This window comes from Juglans microcarpa x Juglans regia, chromosome 2D (genome assembly GCF_004785595.1).
Source record: "Juglans microcarpa x Juglans regia isolate MS1-56 chromosome 2D, Jm3101_v1.0, whole genome shotgun sequence".
NCBI lineage: Eukaryota > Viridiplantae > Streptophyta > Magnoliopsida > Fagales > Juglandaceae > Juglans > Juglans microcarpa x Juglans regia.
The window spans coordinates 39,238,983-39,254,245 of record NC_054596.1 but is presented as its reverse complement, the minus strand read 5'-3'; the positions used below and the strand labels follow the sequence as shown (position 1 = coordinate 39,254,245).

The 15,263-nt window shown below is 33.3% G+C and overlaps 2 protein-coding genes across 3 annotated transcripts; both read right to left on the bottom strand.

Moving 5' to 3' along the window:
- Window positions 1-4,742: 4,742 nt before the first annotated feature.
- On the bottom strand, window positions 4,743-5,738 carry LOC121250005 (umecyanin-like). Its single transcript, XM_041148908.1, has 2 exons — window positions 5,420-5,738; window positions 4,743-5,108 (listed from the first exon to the last, which is right to left on the bottom strand). The coding sequence occupies exons 1-2, from the start codon at window positions 5,619-5,621 to the stop codon at window positions 4,795-4,797; spliced, it is 516 nt and encodes a 171-aa protein (XP_041004842.1). The 5' UTR covers window positions 5,622-5,738; the 3' UTR covers window positions 4,743-4,794.
- A 6,162-nt stretch (window positions 5,739-11,900) lies between these two features.
- On the bottom strand, window positions 11,901-13,583 carry LOC121250003 (umecyanin-like). Of its 2 annotated transcripts, none has more exons than XM_041148905.1 (3): window positions 13,455-13,583; window positions 13,156-13,362; window positions 11,901-12,375 (listed from the first exon to the last, which is right to left on the bottom strand). In XM_041148905.1, exons 1-3 carry the CDS (start codon window positions 13,519-13,521, stop codon window positions 12,089-12,091), a joined length of 561 nt encoding a protein of 186 aa, XP_041004839.1. In that variant the 5' UTR covers window positions 13,522-13,583; the 3' UTR covers window positions 11,901-12,088. The 2 variants fall into 2 exon arrangements, with proteins under 2 accessions (XP_041004839.1, XP_041004840.1); XM_041148906.1 differs by having other exon boundaries at window positions 13,156-13,352; window positions 13,455-13,571.
- Between the last annotated feature and the right edge of the window lie 1,680 nt (window positions 13,584-15,263).

The window sequence follows — 15,263 nt, the reverse complement described above, 5'->3', positions numbered from 1 at the left end:
ATCCAAAATAGTTCTATTTCTTCTTTCTACAATGTCATTTTTTTAGGCTTATATGTCATAGTATAAATATGTCTTATACCATTTAATTTGCGATAATATCCAAAGCTTCAAATTAACCTCCTCTATCACTATTCAAACATTTAATAGGCCTACCCAATTGAGTTCCTACTTCTACTTTATATTTTTTAAATTTCTCAATTGCCTCAGATTTATGTTTGAGTAAGTAGATATAAACATATCTTGAATAATTATCAGTGAAAGTAATAAAGTACTCCATTCCTCTATGGGTTTTGTTTTAAAAGGTCTACAAATATCAAAATGTATAATTTCAAATAAATATGTGGATTTTCAACTTTTGGAAAAAATTTGCTACTTATGTTTCCTTTGATACATGATTCACATATATCAAAATTATCTGGGTTTATTTGTGGTATTAATGTACTTTTATATATTCTAATTATTTTATTTTTATTTATATGACCTAATCTTAAATGCCATAAATATGCACAATTAGTAGACACATTCAAATAATAAAAAATAAATACTTTATTAATATACACATTCAGTACATACATATCGTGATTTTTCACACCTTTCACTGATACATCACCCTTACTTATTACAACGGTTCCAGACTTAAATTTAACTGTGTAGCCTTTTAGATATAGTACATGCAGTAATACTAAATTTCTACGAATACTAGGTACATATAATACATTACTAAGTAAAATAATAAAACCATTCACTTTAAATTTACATGTACCTTACCCGAAGATATACACACTTTGTGCTCTCTTGTTTGTTTCTCTTCAAGTTTGACAAACAGCTCTTGGTTTTAGCATATATGTTTTGTTGCTGCAGAGTCAACCCATCATGAATCTGACGCTGGTTCCACGAGCATTACTTCTGATACTGTCATCACAAATTTCTTGTTTTCTTGTCATTTTCTCTTATTAGGACATTGTGATTTGCAATGCCCATTTTTTTCACATTTAAAACGGTTTCCAGTAAATGATTTATTTTACTTCTTTTTTAACCATTTATTTTTCTTAAACTATTTTGGGTCTATCTTGTTCTGTGTAGAACATTTGTCCTGAGCTATTATCAAATTGGATGATTCACTATCTCTATTTCTCATCTTCATCATTTTTCCTTCAAGTACTAAAAGTACTGAAAGTGATGTCATTATTATTTTATTTTCACTATATATTAAATAAGTAACAATATGATCCCAAAATGAAGGAAGACTATTCAGTATGGTTATAACTTGCATTTTATCAGTGAGATGATGACCATCATCATATTATTCTTTTGCAATTAATTCCATTTGATGCACATGATCGCCAATATCATCATTCTCTTTCATGCAAGTTCGGTTATACTTATCCAATAACTGTATATAAGTATCCGACCTTAAACCATACTTTGTCTCAATTGTATCCATAATTTCTTTGGCAGTTTCATAATCTTCAAAGAGAGGAATGATATGATCATTCATACAATGCAAAATTAAAATTTTTGCCTATGCATTGTGTTCTTTCTATTTATTTTTGCTCCGTAAGTTGCTTCCACTTCCATTCGACTCATTTTCTACATTTTTTGTTGGTTTTTGTGTTGTCAATGTGTATAAAGTTTTTTTATGGGTTAGAAGAAAAGTTATATGCCTTTTTTAGGCCCTAAAATTTCTTCCATTCAGTTTTTCTATTCTCGAGGGATCGATAATTTTCTTTAGTACATAAATAATAAATCTTAAAAATTAATAACAAAAAATGCAAAAATAATAAATGTATTTTATTGTAAATAAATTAAATACAATAGTTCACTTGTGGGAAAATAAAATTATTAAAAACTTAATAATAATAATAATCATTAGATTTAATCCAAGGTGGCAGTCTTTTAATTCTCCTATTATATTTTAAATAAGGAGAATAATGGAAATGATGCCCCGATTGAGTATTCTCATGAGCTTTCCTTGATGTTTCACTCCTTCCAAAGAATTATTGGCAATAATCTCGACCAACAAGTGCTCTATAATGAATGGGCACGAAATTTGGAGCACAATAGCTTTTGAACGGACTAAATCGATCTTGAAATGACACAGAACGACCCAAAATATCAAAACTGGCCCGAATTGGTTCAGAAAACCGAGTCAATTAGGTTAAATTGGGTCCAGGAGAAGAAACCGGTGGTCAGCGGAAAGGTCAACAACTCAGTCAACGGCACAGTCAGCGGCTTGTTTCTTCTCTCCGTTTGCGGCTTGGCTTGCAGCTGCAGATGATGGGTCGGCTCACGGGCTAGTGACTTGGGCTTGGGCCAGTTCTTTATGACCCACGAGCTTTAGCGAAGTGGGCTGGTGACAAGACTTGTATACGTGCCGTTTGAGGTGAGCTTGTTCCAGATGAAACGTCGTCGTTCAGCTTGGCTGAAACGACGTCGTGTTGTTTCTTACAGATGGCTTTTAATGTTCTCGAAACGGCGTCGTTTGGGCTCTTGCTAGAAATGGCGTCGTTCGTTGCAACGTTTGACTTCCCAGGCTTGGCCAAAATGACAATTTTGGTTGTTTTTCTCTTCACTTAGCTGAACGACAATGCATTTAGCCAAGAATAGATTGAATTTTCTTGCCTGTTGGTCGAAACGGCACTGTTTCGACTAATTTGTTCTCCTCCTTCTTCCTCGCGCAAGGATGACACAGATTCTAAAAAAAAAAAAAAATGGTGTCTTGGTTTATGTCTGGAAAGATGGTTTTGGTGACCAAGGTTCTGACGTGTCCTCAATACTTTCAACTCGCGGTGGCTGTGAGTGGCTCTGGCGACCGACTGGAACAGTGTGTGAAATGGGAAATGCACTGTTTTTTCTTTGTGTAAAAATGTGCCAAAAATTTTCTTTAGAATAATAACTACTTACCAGATTTTGAAGATTCCTAGTAGAGTACTGCTACATCTACATTACACAAAAGTAATCCCACAAATTAATGTGGTTTCATCTGATCTGTTAGATCTACTTTACAATAAAAGTAACTTTATATTCTGACGAACCACATCAATCCACATCAGTTTGTGAGATTTTTTTTGTGCAATCCCTTTGTGGCTAGAGTATTTCCCTTCCCAGTATATTCAAGACCTCACATCGTAATTTGGAAAAGTTTTTCATTTGGATTCGAGAGTCTTCGATGATGATTGTAATATGCAAGTGTGGTTGCTAAACCAAGCACTTGTTTATTGATCGTCTTCTCAATGCGTGAAAATATTCTCTCTGTCATGACCAGACTCTGATACCACTGTAGAATTATGAAGAACGAAGATGAATGAAAATTGGGTAAAGATTCGATAATATGGTGACATGCTTGTGAAAGTATTTGTTCCACAAGTTGGTGATGGACAAAGGGGGATCAAGTGCATTCATTGTGCACAAATGGTCCCTATTTATAGACCATGAGGCAATGGTTGATAAGTGGCACAACCATTGGTATGACAATATATAGTTGGTAAAGGGCACAACTATGAACAAGTGATCATACAACATTTTGACTAAATCAAAGAGTTGTGTCTCTTGACACTTCCTCAACCATCGCCCCTTTTGAGAACCATTACCATGGAGAGGGTATCATTCTAAGGAATATACCGTTTGGCGTTTTGGTGATGACCCCCTTAGAATTACAAATATAACTTATATATAGAGTACTCTTTAGTTCTTTTAAGTTTGTATGGTACATCTATATATTTCAAATAAACATGCCTCTTATATCTATATTTATTTCAAGGCCCATATCTCGGCCAATTTGTCAGTTGAAGCTAGAATTGGGCATGCCTTAATTAATTGGTAATTAGGAAAGTATAGAACCTTCCTCGAGACTGGATTAGAGAGAGTTTCTTCTAACCTATTTAAAAAATTGAAATGTGTCTATATAACGAGCACACCTTTTTTTTAGTGAAGGGACATGCTCATTTTTTAAGTGGACTTCAAAAAGTGTATGTATTTGTCAAATGATTAAGAAAAATTTTCATATTTAATATAGAGAAATGTTACAGGCACAAAGAAATCTCATAAAAATAAATTCATAAATTGACATAATTTCATATGATATATTAGTTTTACTTTACAATAAAAATAAGTTTATAATCTAACGTAATACATCAAGTCACGTCAGTTTATGAGATGTTAAATCATTTCTCTTTAATATACGGTTTCCTCTAACTCAATTCATAGGAAAACTCTATCCATTAGATAATTATTTTTAGAGTTTTTCTATTCAGCAACCCTATATCACACATCTATTGAGAGAACAAATAAAAAGAAAAAAAAATGTGATATAGGGACGATGAATATAATTTTTGTTATTCTAAAAGCATAATGATTTCATCAAGTACCTGCGTCAAGATCTTGACGTGCCTCACGATCAAAATGGTTCGTTTGTTGCTTATTAATTGTAAAACAATCGTGGACTTGAAAGAGTCCACGAAAGTGAATATATTATGAGTAGGATATTCTAAGAATTTGAGAGGATATTGAATCGATTATATACGTGTGTACTCCAATAATATTGCTACATTAACTTCCACGAACTGAATCTTCAAGAGCTATATAGGCTAATTAGCTAGCGCTAGAAAATAGTAATTAATTGACACAGTGCATCTTCGAGACAAAGCCATGCATCGATATCCATGATATGTAAAGAACTGTTTTAATTTATTAACATAAATAATCGGGAAATAGAATACATAATTTATTCGATCGTACATATGATGAAGAATATATATATATCTGCTAGCTATAGTGTGGGGAACATTTAGATCATCATGTAAGTCTGGAAAGAGATGGCTGCGGTGGAGAGCACAGCAAATAAGGCACCAACGGTGAGCGATGAAGCGGAGGAGATGGGCGGTTCTGCCGGGACTCACTGACGGTGGTGAAGTTTGGGGCTGAAATGGTGAGAGCCAGTTTTTGACCTCTTTCACAGTGGTCATTCACGGTGCAGATGAAGTAGTAAGAACCGGTTGATTGAGGAGTGTAGGTGACTGGGCTGCCAATGTAACTTGAAACCTTGGTGCAGTTATCATAATCAGCCTTTGATACTTCCGCCAAATTGTGCGTCCCCGTCCAGTTGAAAACTGTTCATATTTTGAGGGGAAAAAAAAAACCCAATAAATGATTTTTAAAGCCTAATCTTATTAAAAAATACTAACCACTAATGATCGACTCAGTTGAAAGGAAAAGTTTCATGCAGGTTTGATCAAAACAACGTACGTTAATAATTATGCAAAAATTCTTTAAAAAAAAAAGTGAAATCCACTTGAAATGAGAAATAAGTTTTGCACAAAACATTGAGTCTGGGCATGAAATCATTTTCGAAACTGAATATATAGACATGACATGCATGGTCCAAGGATAGAAATAAAAGGCGATGAGGAATAATGCTTACAGAATTTGTCACCAAGGAAGAAAGTCTGGGTGCTAGCCCAGTCGGCGTAATAGGAGGTGTTTGGGGGAACATCCCACCCAAGGCTGTCTCCAACCTTATAATCTCCTGCCGAGGTTACTGTTGCAGCACTTGCACCATTAATATGCACTAAAGTCACCACAACGATCAAGCACCCGATGATCATATTCATGCGGCTGCCCATTTTGCTCTGTGTTCCCTCTAAAAATGTTCTTGTACTCTTGATCTGTAAAAGTTTCTCTATGCGAGATGATGAGAATTGTATATGGTTTTGGATATGGATATTATATGTATAGAAGAGAGATGGTGTTAATGGGTATATATAGCTGTGAAGTTACGTAGGGCTTTTGCAAAAGAAAATTTAAAAAAGAGAAAAACATGATGCTTGGTTCGGACCATTCTCCAGTCCTTTAATTACGTGCTGCTCTTGGAGTCGAACAAATACACGCATGCATGCAGTTGGACCAGGCCGCGCACAACGTGGCTGAAGCCTGGTCCATTCAAAGGGCTCATTCATGAATATGGCTGAAGAAAGACCAACGGAATAGATTATTATATATGTATTCAAACATGCAAGCAACGTACCCAGTTTGATTTTGAATATTCTCGCCCCCACACTGGTAATAAACAAATCAACCGAAATATAATACAGATTCAACGACTAAGCTAGCCCAGCAAAGCCTGAAAAGAATGGGGCCAAGGGGGTATGGCGAACTTGGTCATGGGCTGTAATGATTTTTTTCCTAAGAAATTGGGCTGGATAATTGCTGCCTTATGTTAGACTTGGATATATTTCAGTCTTTATTCTAGATCTTAGATCTGTCATGTTTGTTGTAGCAGCAGATTTTAGATGGTTTTATATATATATTAATTACTTAATAGTGACCACTTAAAACATGTCACATATAGTAAGTATAATTAAGGATGTCGATCCGAATTTATGATAAGAAAAATATTTATCAATTTTCAAAGTACTAATAACAAGGTATATAAATAAAAAATAAATAAAAACTACTGTTAGCTGAGAAAAAAAACCTACTAGTGTTAGTTCTCCAGGAACCAATTAAGCTTATGGATCATCATGAGTGCTATTTATCATTCTCAAGGAGTTCTGATCAAGTCGTGTGAGGCTCCTATTTACTCATAATTAAGGAGAAATCTCAAGACTAGTACTTTCGAAGCATTTTTCTATCCCAATATTTTATTTTTGTACAGGAACTCCACTCGTTCTTTAATTTTATTCAACATAATGATTCAAATCGAGACTCACCAATTAATTTTGCATTACTCAAGTCAACATTGTCAGTACTTGATCGGCCTCATCGGGCCGGTGGCCGTAGCCGTAACGCATACACCATGGGAGGAAACTCATGTTACATATTTGAATATCTGGAATTGTAGAAGTGGAGAATAATTTTCGTATTATGGTTGTTGTAATTTGTCATGAAAGTCATGTTGTTACGTACTTGTCTATTCAATCATTCTCCTTCTGAATAATATGGTTTGTTCGTCTTTTTTTTCTTCTTTTAATATTACTTAGTGTGAAGAAGAGAAAATGTACATATATGGTCCGTTGGGTCCAATTCCCTTTCATGACACAATAATATTATTCTAAAATGGCAGGCTAGGAGGACACGCGGCTTCTCCAATGAAAATCATGAAAGCAAAGCCAAAACCAAGACTTTATCACATTCAAACTTGTCATATATATATATATATATATATATATATGTATGCGTGTGTGCGATTCATTCTATATAAGACTAATAAAAGGGTACTGTTGTTCATATTAAGGATATTTGTGGCTCAAAACGGCGTCAAATTTACGTTATGTCGATGGGATCGAATAATAGCTTGGAAAGTACTGTAGAGGGTACGTATACAATATGGGTATAGTCTTTTTTTTTTTTTTTTTTGTTTTAAAATCTTATTTTGATGATGATGAAAAACAAACGTCTGATCTGTACGTACGCATGATGCCACTTGGTCGTCAATAATCAAGGATACAATCCCAAAACCAGCTAAACAAACATAACAAGATAAATCTCACATATAATAATAAATCTAGACAAGATAAATCTCGTTTGGTTTTGTAGTACTCGGACCCAAATCCAAGCCCAGACGTAGGCCCATGCCCAGGCCCACGGGAGACTCAGCTTTGAAGTTCCAAACGACGCTGTTTAGGTATGTTTCCCCCTCCGATTTCAGTTTTTTTTTTTTCGAGTTCTTCTCTTTCCTTCAGTTTTTTTGCAACCCGAAAATCCCTCCACCCCGATAGAAACCTTCCACGTCTATAGCAATTCCTATTTCACATCTCTTGTAGCACTTTCATTAGATTAGTCAAACTTAAAAGATATTTTTTATGAATATAAGAAAAATTTAACTTTTGACTATTCCATTCATATAAATCTTTATATTAGAATAACTATTTTTTCATTATATAATAATAAAATAATATAAGATAAATTCGATTTTAATTATTCACATCAAATATTCACATTAGATTATATATTTATTCATTATATAGTAATGAATAACTAATAATTTCAAAAATATTTAATTTTTTTAATTATTAATTTATTTAATCTTATCATATATTATTATTTTACCTACTATATATTAATTAATAATCATATTCTTATTAAATTGATATATCACTAACTCAAATTAATATATCAATTGATAAAATATGTAATAGAAAGAAAATGAGAGAAAAATAATTAATAAAATATGTATTTGATGTATATATAGTAACTTTCAAATTTTAAAAAAAATTTTGAAAGTCAATGTAGCTAAATTCTAAATATTTAAAATTTGGCTAATCCAATGTGAGTATATTTTACTCTCTAATAGCTAAATACTCATTGAATTTAGCTTTTAGCTAATCCAATAAGAATGCTTTGATCAATGGACTATACTCTCTCTAAGAGCAGATCACATTTTATTTATATATAATAGTGATAAATATTATAGTGATTTTATTTTTTATTTATATATTATATTGATTTTATTTTTTATTTATATATTATACTGATTTTTTTATATATTTAATAGTGAAAAATATTATAGTGATTTTATTTTTTATTTATATTTAATAGTGATAAATATTATAGTGATTTTATTTTTTATTTATATTTAATAGTGATAAATATTATAGTGATTTTATTTTTTATTTATATATAATAGTGATAAATATTATAGTGATTTTATTTATTTATTTATTTATATATTATAGTGATTTTATTTTTTATTTATATATAATAGTGATAAATATTATAGTGATTTTATTTTATTTATTTATATATAATAGAGATAAATATTATAGTGATTTTATTTTTTATTTATATATAATAGTGATAAATATTATAGTGATTTTATTTTTTATTTATATATTATATTGATTTTATTTTTTATTTATATATTATATTGATTTTATTTTTTATTTATATTTAATAGTGAAAAATATTATAGTGATTTTATTTTTTATTTATATTTAATAGTGATAAATATTATAGTGATAAATATTTATTTATTTATTTATATATTATAGTGATTTTATTTTTTATTTATATATAATAGTGATAAATATTATAGTGATTTTATTTTTTATTTATATTTAATAGTGATAAATATTATAGTGATTTTATTTTTTATTTATATATAATAATGATAAATATTATTGATTTTAATTTTTATTTATATATAATAATGATAAATATTATAGTGATTTTTGAAAAGATTTTGGTATGAAGATGGTTTATTGTATTTGGCATGTGGAGTATTTCCAATAATACGAGAATACTTGGATAGTGTTGAGGTATGTTGGCTACCCAAACGTAGCCTAAGTCTCTCCTCTCACTCTCACCCTCACTCATGCACACACTCATACTCTCACTCACATAATTTTCTCCTTCACGCACAGAATACTCTCTCTGCCACCACGCCGTGCACCACCACCATCAAGGGTCATTGCCGGTTGACCCTTCTTCATTCTTCACACTGGTAATCCTTTTCCCCTTTCCTTTTAATTTCTAGATTTTTCTCTCACTCTCTGTTTCCCGTTCATACCCACACACACAACCACTCCGATTTCTCCCTTTCAAGCTCTTTGCAGATCAACCTCCACGTTGCGCGTCTCTGCAGTTTAGGCATTACCGTGTACTACCCCCTTATTGTCTGTCTCTGTCGCTGCCCAAGAGCCCTACACCACGAGCAAACACCTCCGTATACTGCCAACACCAAATCCTCCCTCTTTATTTTTGGTGATATGACAGACAAAGGCCCACCCCTCTTGCCGCCAAGGTATTTTCCTCTCTAATGAGTATTCAAAGTTTAGCCTTACTGCAACGTGTTTTCCACTGAATAAACCTAACTTTTGACATTGTAGGTGGATCACAAAGAGATAATTTCATCTCTAGGCAGCGCACGAAATTAGGTATCGTAAATTTCTCCCCTCTTTGCAATGTACTACTGTGATGGTATATTTGTATGATTAAGCCTTGAATTATTCGAAGTTTTGGTGTTGATTTGTGGTAGTGTTATTGGTGTTTGTGTTGAGTTTGAGATTGAGGCTGTTTGTGTTGCAGGTGGGATTAATGTGTTGGTTGTTGGATTGATATGTGAAGGTTCGGGTTTATTTGCTGCTGATTGGTGAAGTTGTTGGTTGTTTGGGTTATTATGTGACTGTTCGGGGTTGTGTTGCAGTATGGAGTTATGTGATTGTCCAGAGTTACTGGTTGGTTGTTTTGAGCTAGATGTGGGCTGTGTTGGGGTTTATATATTGATAGTTTGAGTTGGACGGTAGTTATGGTGGGTTTATAAGTTACTTTTGGAGTTGATAGTTTGAGTTGGATGGTAGTTACTTGTTCTTGAGTATTTGATTTTGGGACATGTCGGGAGTAAGTTGGTTAACTCGGAAGTATGGTTGTTCACTTGACGTGTGTGTGGCTGCATGAGTTGAGTTACATGACTATTTTGGTTTGACAAGTTCTTGTACGGGATTAGTTAATAGAGTTAGTCGTGGTGCGTTTCGATTATTAAAACTCAGTGAATATTTTTCTGATTTAGGTGATGAAATATTAGAGGTCGGACTCAAGACTTAGATAACACATTGCAAGAGTCAGTTAAGCGGGATTCCTATACTAGATTTTGTATAAAAGAAAATGATTGAGGTTGATTTTGAAAATATGCATGTTTGTTTTGAAAAGAAATCTAAAAACAACCTTAAATATGTGTTCTGCATACTCATGAAATCTGTATAAAGAGAAAGTATTTTTGTCATGACTGGTGTAGACATAAGCAAGTTTTTGTTGGTATTCAGTTTCTGAATTATGAAAAAAGAGCGATTAAGAAAATATGAGAATTTGTGTATGGTTTATGAAGATGCTTTGGCTCTGTTTATGAAAATGCGAGAATGATCTGAATCTGTTTTGTACTCTATTTGATATGATATGGCATTTGAAAACCTTTGATTTGATATTCTGATTCGATATCTGATTATGATATGATTTTGATTCTGTTTCTAATTAGTTCCGTTAAGGCCCTGCCACGGGTATAATAGTGGTATATGACCCTTCCACAGGTATAATAATGGTATATATTTTCGTCACGGGTATAATGGTGGTTTATAACTCTACTGCGGAGTTAAACATAGTCTCTGTCTCGATGTGATGATTAGATATGATATGAAGATGATATATCAAATTTTGATATGCCAAAGGATATTTTTGAATAAGAATGTTTTCTAAAAATTTCATTTTGATATTTTGATAACATATTTCTGATTCTGCATTTTAAAAGTAAACGTTTTGTTCTGTATTCTGAACTCTGTAAATGATAATGTTTACATACTAGTATATGTTCTCTGCTTAATGAGTTGTTGGTAACTCATCCATTTATCTTCACAATATTTCAGATGACTTTGATGGTTCAGCTAAGGATCAATAATGGCGTGCGCGGGCAAGATTAACCGAGCATAGTAATTGAGTACCTCAGGGTATTATTTATGTTGGGGGGTTTATTTTATTCAGTAAATGGATATTTAAAGATGGTTTATGGAGATTTATGTAAACTCTGGTTCATTTTATTATGTTATTTGGGATATGTGAAGTAGTTGACCTATTTTATCTGGTTTATTGTATTGAAGATTCGATAGATGAGTATGTGTAGTTAATCAAATTAGATGAATTTATGTTTGATTTGGAGTCTTTAGAAGTATATATTTGGATTTGGAGAATATATTAGCATTAATGTTAAAGTTGATTATCAGGTAACAGGAGTTAACTCTCTGGATTTTCGAGATTGAGACGTTACAAGTTTAGTTAGAAATGTCTCGCATAAGTCTTTTGAAAAAAAAATTATTAATTTTTTCTTAGTCATATTTTTTTAAAGGACACGTGCGCGTGCAACTTGTACACCTGTATGAATCATTTTCCATAATTAAATAATAAGTTCGGGAATCAAATGAGCTGTGATCATCTCCATTTTTGTAATTACTTATCAATCCAATATATGGTATATGATTCGTGACGTGCTCCAGACTACAAGAACAACATACAATTTTCTTAACAAAAAACAAACCACAAAAAGAAACAAAAAGAAAAGACTGCACTAATGATCACATCATGAATAGTTTATATCTTAATGAAAGCTTCAGAAAAATGTCAAGAAAGAGATGGCGATGGTGGAGAGAATTGCAGAAAGAGCACCAACAGCCAGAGATGAAGCTGAGCTCCACTGATCTCCGATATTGATGGTCACCTTTTGGCCGAGGTCGCAGTGGTTGCTAATTGTGCAGATGAAGTAGCGAGTGCTGTTCGTCGTTAAAGTGAAATTTGCTGGGCTTGTTTGTCTCAGATCAATGGCGTCAGTGCCTGTGCAGTTGTCGTAATTTTCTTTAGTCACTTCAGCAACATCGTGCGTCCCAGTCCAGTTGAACACTGCATGTAGAATATTAGTGAAACGCGACGAGTTAATACTCATGGAATTCCGAACTCATGACTTTGACTCTAAGTATGTCCATATCGAAAAATGTACTTATTTTGAAAGAGAAATGCTATCCTGCGGTATTTTAGTTATACTGTTTATTTTATGTCATTGACGTGACACCATATATGAAAATAGTAGAGAATTTAAATTTCAGTTTCTTTATTTTTGTGTTTACAGACACTATTTTATTTTGAATTTTTTCTTTTTAATAAACTACATAAAATCACGTGATGGTGCCACATCAATAAGACAAAATGAATAATATAACTGGAGTGGCATAATAGCAATACCCATTTAAAAAATTTAAGTTTAATTAGTTATTTAATTCATAGTATAACAATAATAATGACTATATATTGAAGATAGCTTTTGACAGTACTAGTATTTAACAAAACAAAACAAATATATTATAATTGTGAACATCAAAATTGTTGGAACATCTGAAAAAAGAGCAAGCTGGATTAATAGATCATAATCTAGGTCCCGGGAAAAAAACTATCGTATCAGCTCAAGATCACTTCAGATTAAAAATGGAACAATTCATGTTACAATAAGTGCATTCTATTGATTGATCAATATCGATAGATGAACGTTCTAAAAAAGAGGATCGAGGGATGGAACGGCACATAGAACTAAAAATCCTCAAAACTCTTTTGGAGACTCTTGATTGGTCATGCCGAATTAGATAGTAAAAATAAATATTAAATAAATAAATAAATAAAATTACGTACCTATGGTGTCACCAAGTTCAAAAACATTACTACGAGCCCAGGTTCTGTAGGCAATGGAGCCAAGTGGAGGTATCTCCCATTCCATTCCGTCGCCAACAATGTAAGTTTCTGCAGTTGTGGCCTTAAGATCAACAGCAAGTACTAGTGCAATCAAGCACCAAATCATAAACCCAGCACGATTACCCATTTTAATTTTCCTGCCAATATCTCTTCTGAAATTGATGGGACAAAATGAAAGGGTAAGGAATAATTATGAATGTGGGAATAATGGTTATTGGAGGAATGGCGATGAGACGTACTTTTTATAAGCTGCCTGCCGCTACCAACCAGCTGGCCACCCCATATGCCTAATATGTATGGATTCATTGACGTCAACTTTTATAATGTGAATTAAAGAACAAGTTCCTTTCTTTCAAAATAGGCTACCCATGCCAAACTTTGAGGGATTCGAGAACATTGACCCACCGTAAATTGCTTTGCCCTTGTTTTTTTTTTTTGAAAATCAAACCATTGATACCAATTTCTTCGTCAAAATAGTATTCATTTGTTCTCGAAGCAAAGACCAAGCAAGAATATCCATGTAATCTTCTATGAGAGACGGCTCCGGCTGGTTAATTAATATCCGAGGACTCATTATATTGACCCCAACTCATCAGATTTTACATTAACAGCTCGCTTGACTATAGTTATTTTGACTACAAGATCCTGAATACTTCTGTCTTGAAAAATAAATCTCCATTTCAAATACTATTACACAAAGATCATGATTATAAATTAATCAAGGTCTTTGGTTGTGCTTGCTATCCATTTATTAGACCCTATAATGACCACAAATTGCTATTTCGTTCTAAAAAATGCATCTTCTTAGATTATAGCTCAAATCATAAGGGTCGCTGCTTAGACCTCTCAACTAATCGTATCTATCTTAATAGGAATGTGATCTTTGATGAACACATTTTCCCTGGTTGTGCCTTCCACTCAATCCCTACAAAGGCCACTTGTCATGGAGTCAAATCCTGGAGGTTGCACTCTCACTACAACTGCTGCTGCTACTACTCAGGTATCTTATCATGCTTCTTCTTCATTATTTGAACATTCCTCTCATATTTCACTACCCTTTTTCCCAACACAACTATGCCAATCAACCCACTCACTTCTGATCCACTTAGCTCCCATTGTCCTTAGATTCTATTTTGCCTCCCTCCCCAAAACCTACAAGTGGTAACCAATCCATTTCCTCCTCGAGTGTTAGTCACCCTGCCTCTACACATCCTATGCTTACCCTTGTTAAGATAGAATATCATTGTCCCAAACACTTTTTTGACTACCAAATATATTCCTCCACCAAGCATCCCTTGTGTGCTTTGCATTCTCAAGTGATTCCTACAACTCCCTTATCATTCACTCAGATTGTAAAGTGTGCTGATTTGAGAACTGCCATGCTAGAGGAGTTCCGGGCACTGTAGGCCAACAAGACCTGATCTTTATGTCCTAGGCCTCCCAACCACAACATTTTATAAAGTGAAGCAAAAATCTAATGGTTCAGTTGAAAGATTTAAAGCTCGCCTTGTGGCTAAAGGGTTTCAACAACAAGATGGCCTCGACTATTTCGAGACTTTCAGCCCTGTTATTAAGCCTTCCATCATTCGAATAGTGTTAGCACATGTTGTTCAATTTGATTGGCCTCTCCAACAGCTTGATGTGTCTAACGTCTTCTTGCATGGGGACTACAAGAGGAAGTTTTCATGGAGCAACCACCTGGATTCATTAAACCTCACTTTTCAACTTATTTGTAAACTACACAAGTCTCTTTATGGACTTAAGCAGAATCCAAGAGCTTGGTTTCATCGGCTCACTCAGTCTTTGCTGCAACTTGGCTTCAGCTCTTCACAGGTGGATCACTCTCTATTTACTTATCATCATCACGACATTCATTTGTTCATTCTAGTATATCTTGACGATTTAATAATTACTAGCACTCATCTATCTATAATCATGAGCTTGATTTCCTCCTTGCAACAAACTTTGCAATGAAGACTTGGGACTATTATGTTACTTTTTGGGCATCCAAGGTCACTGAGATGCCACTGGTTTGCACCTATCTCAAA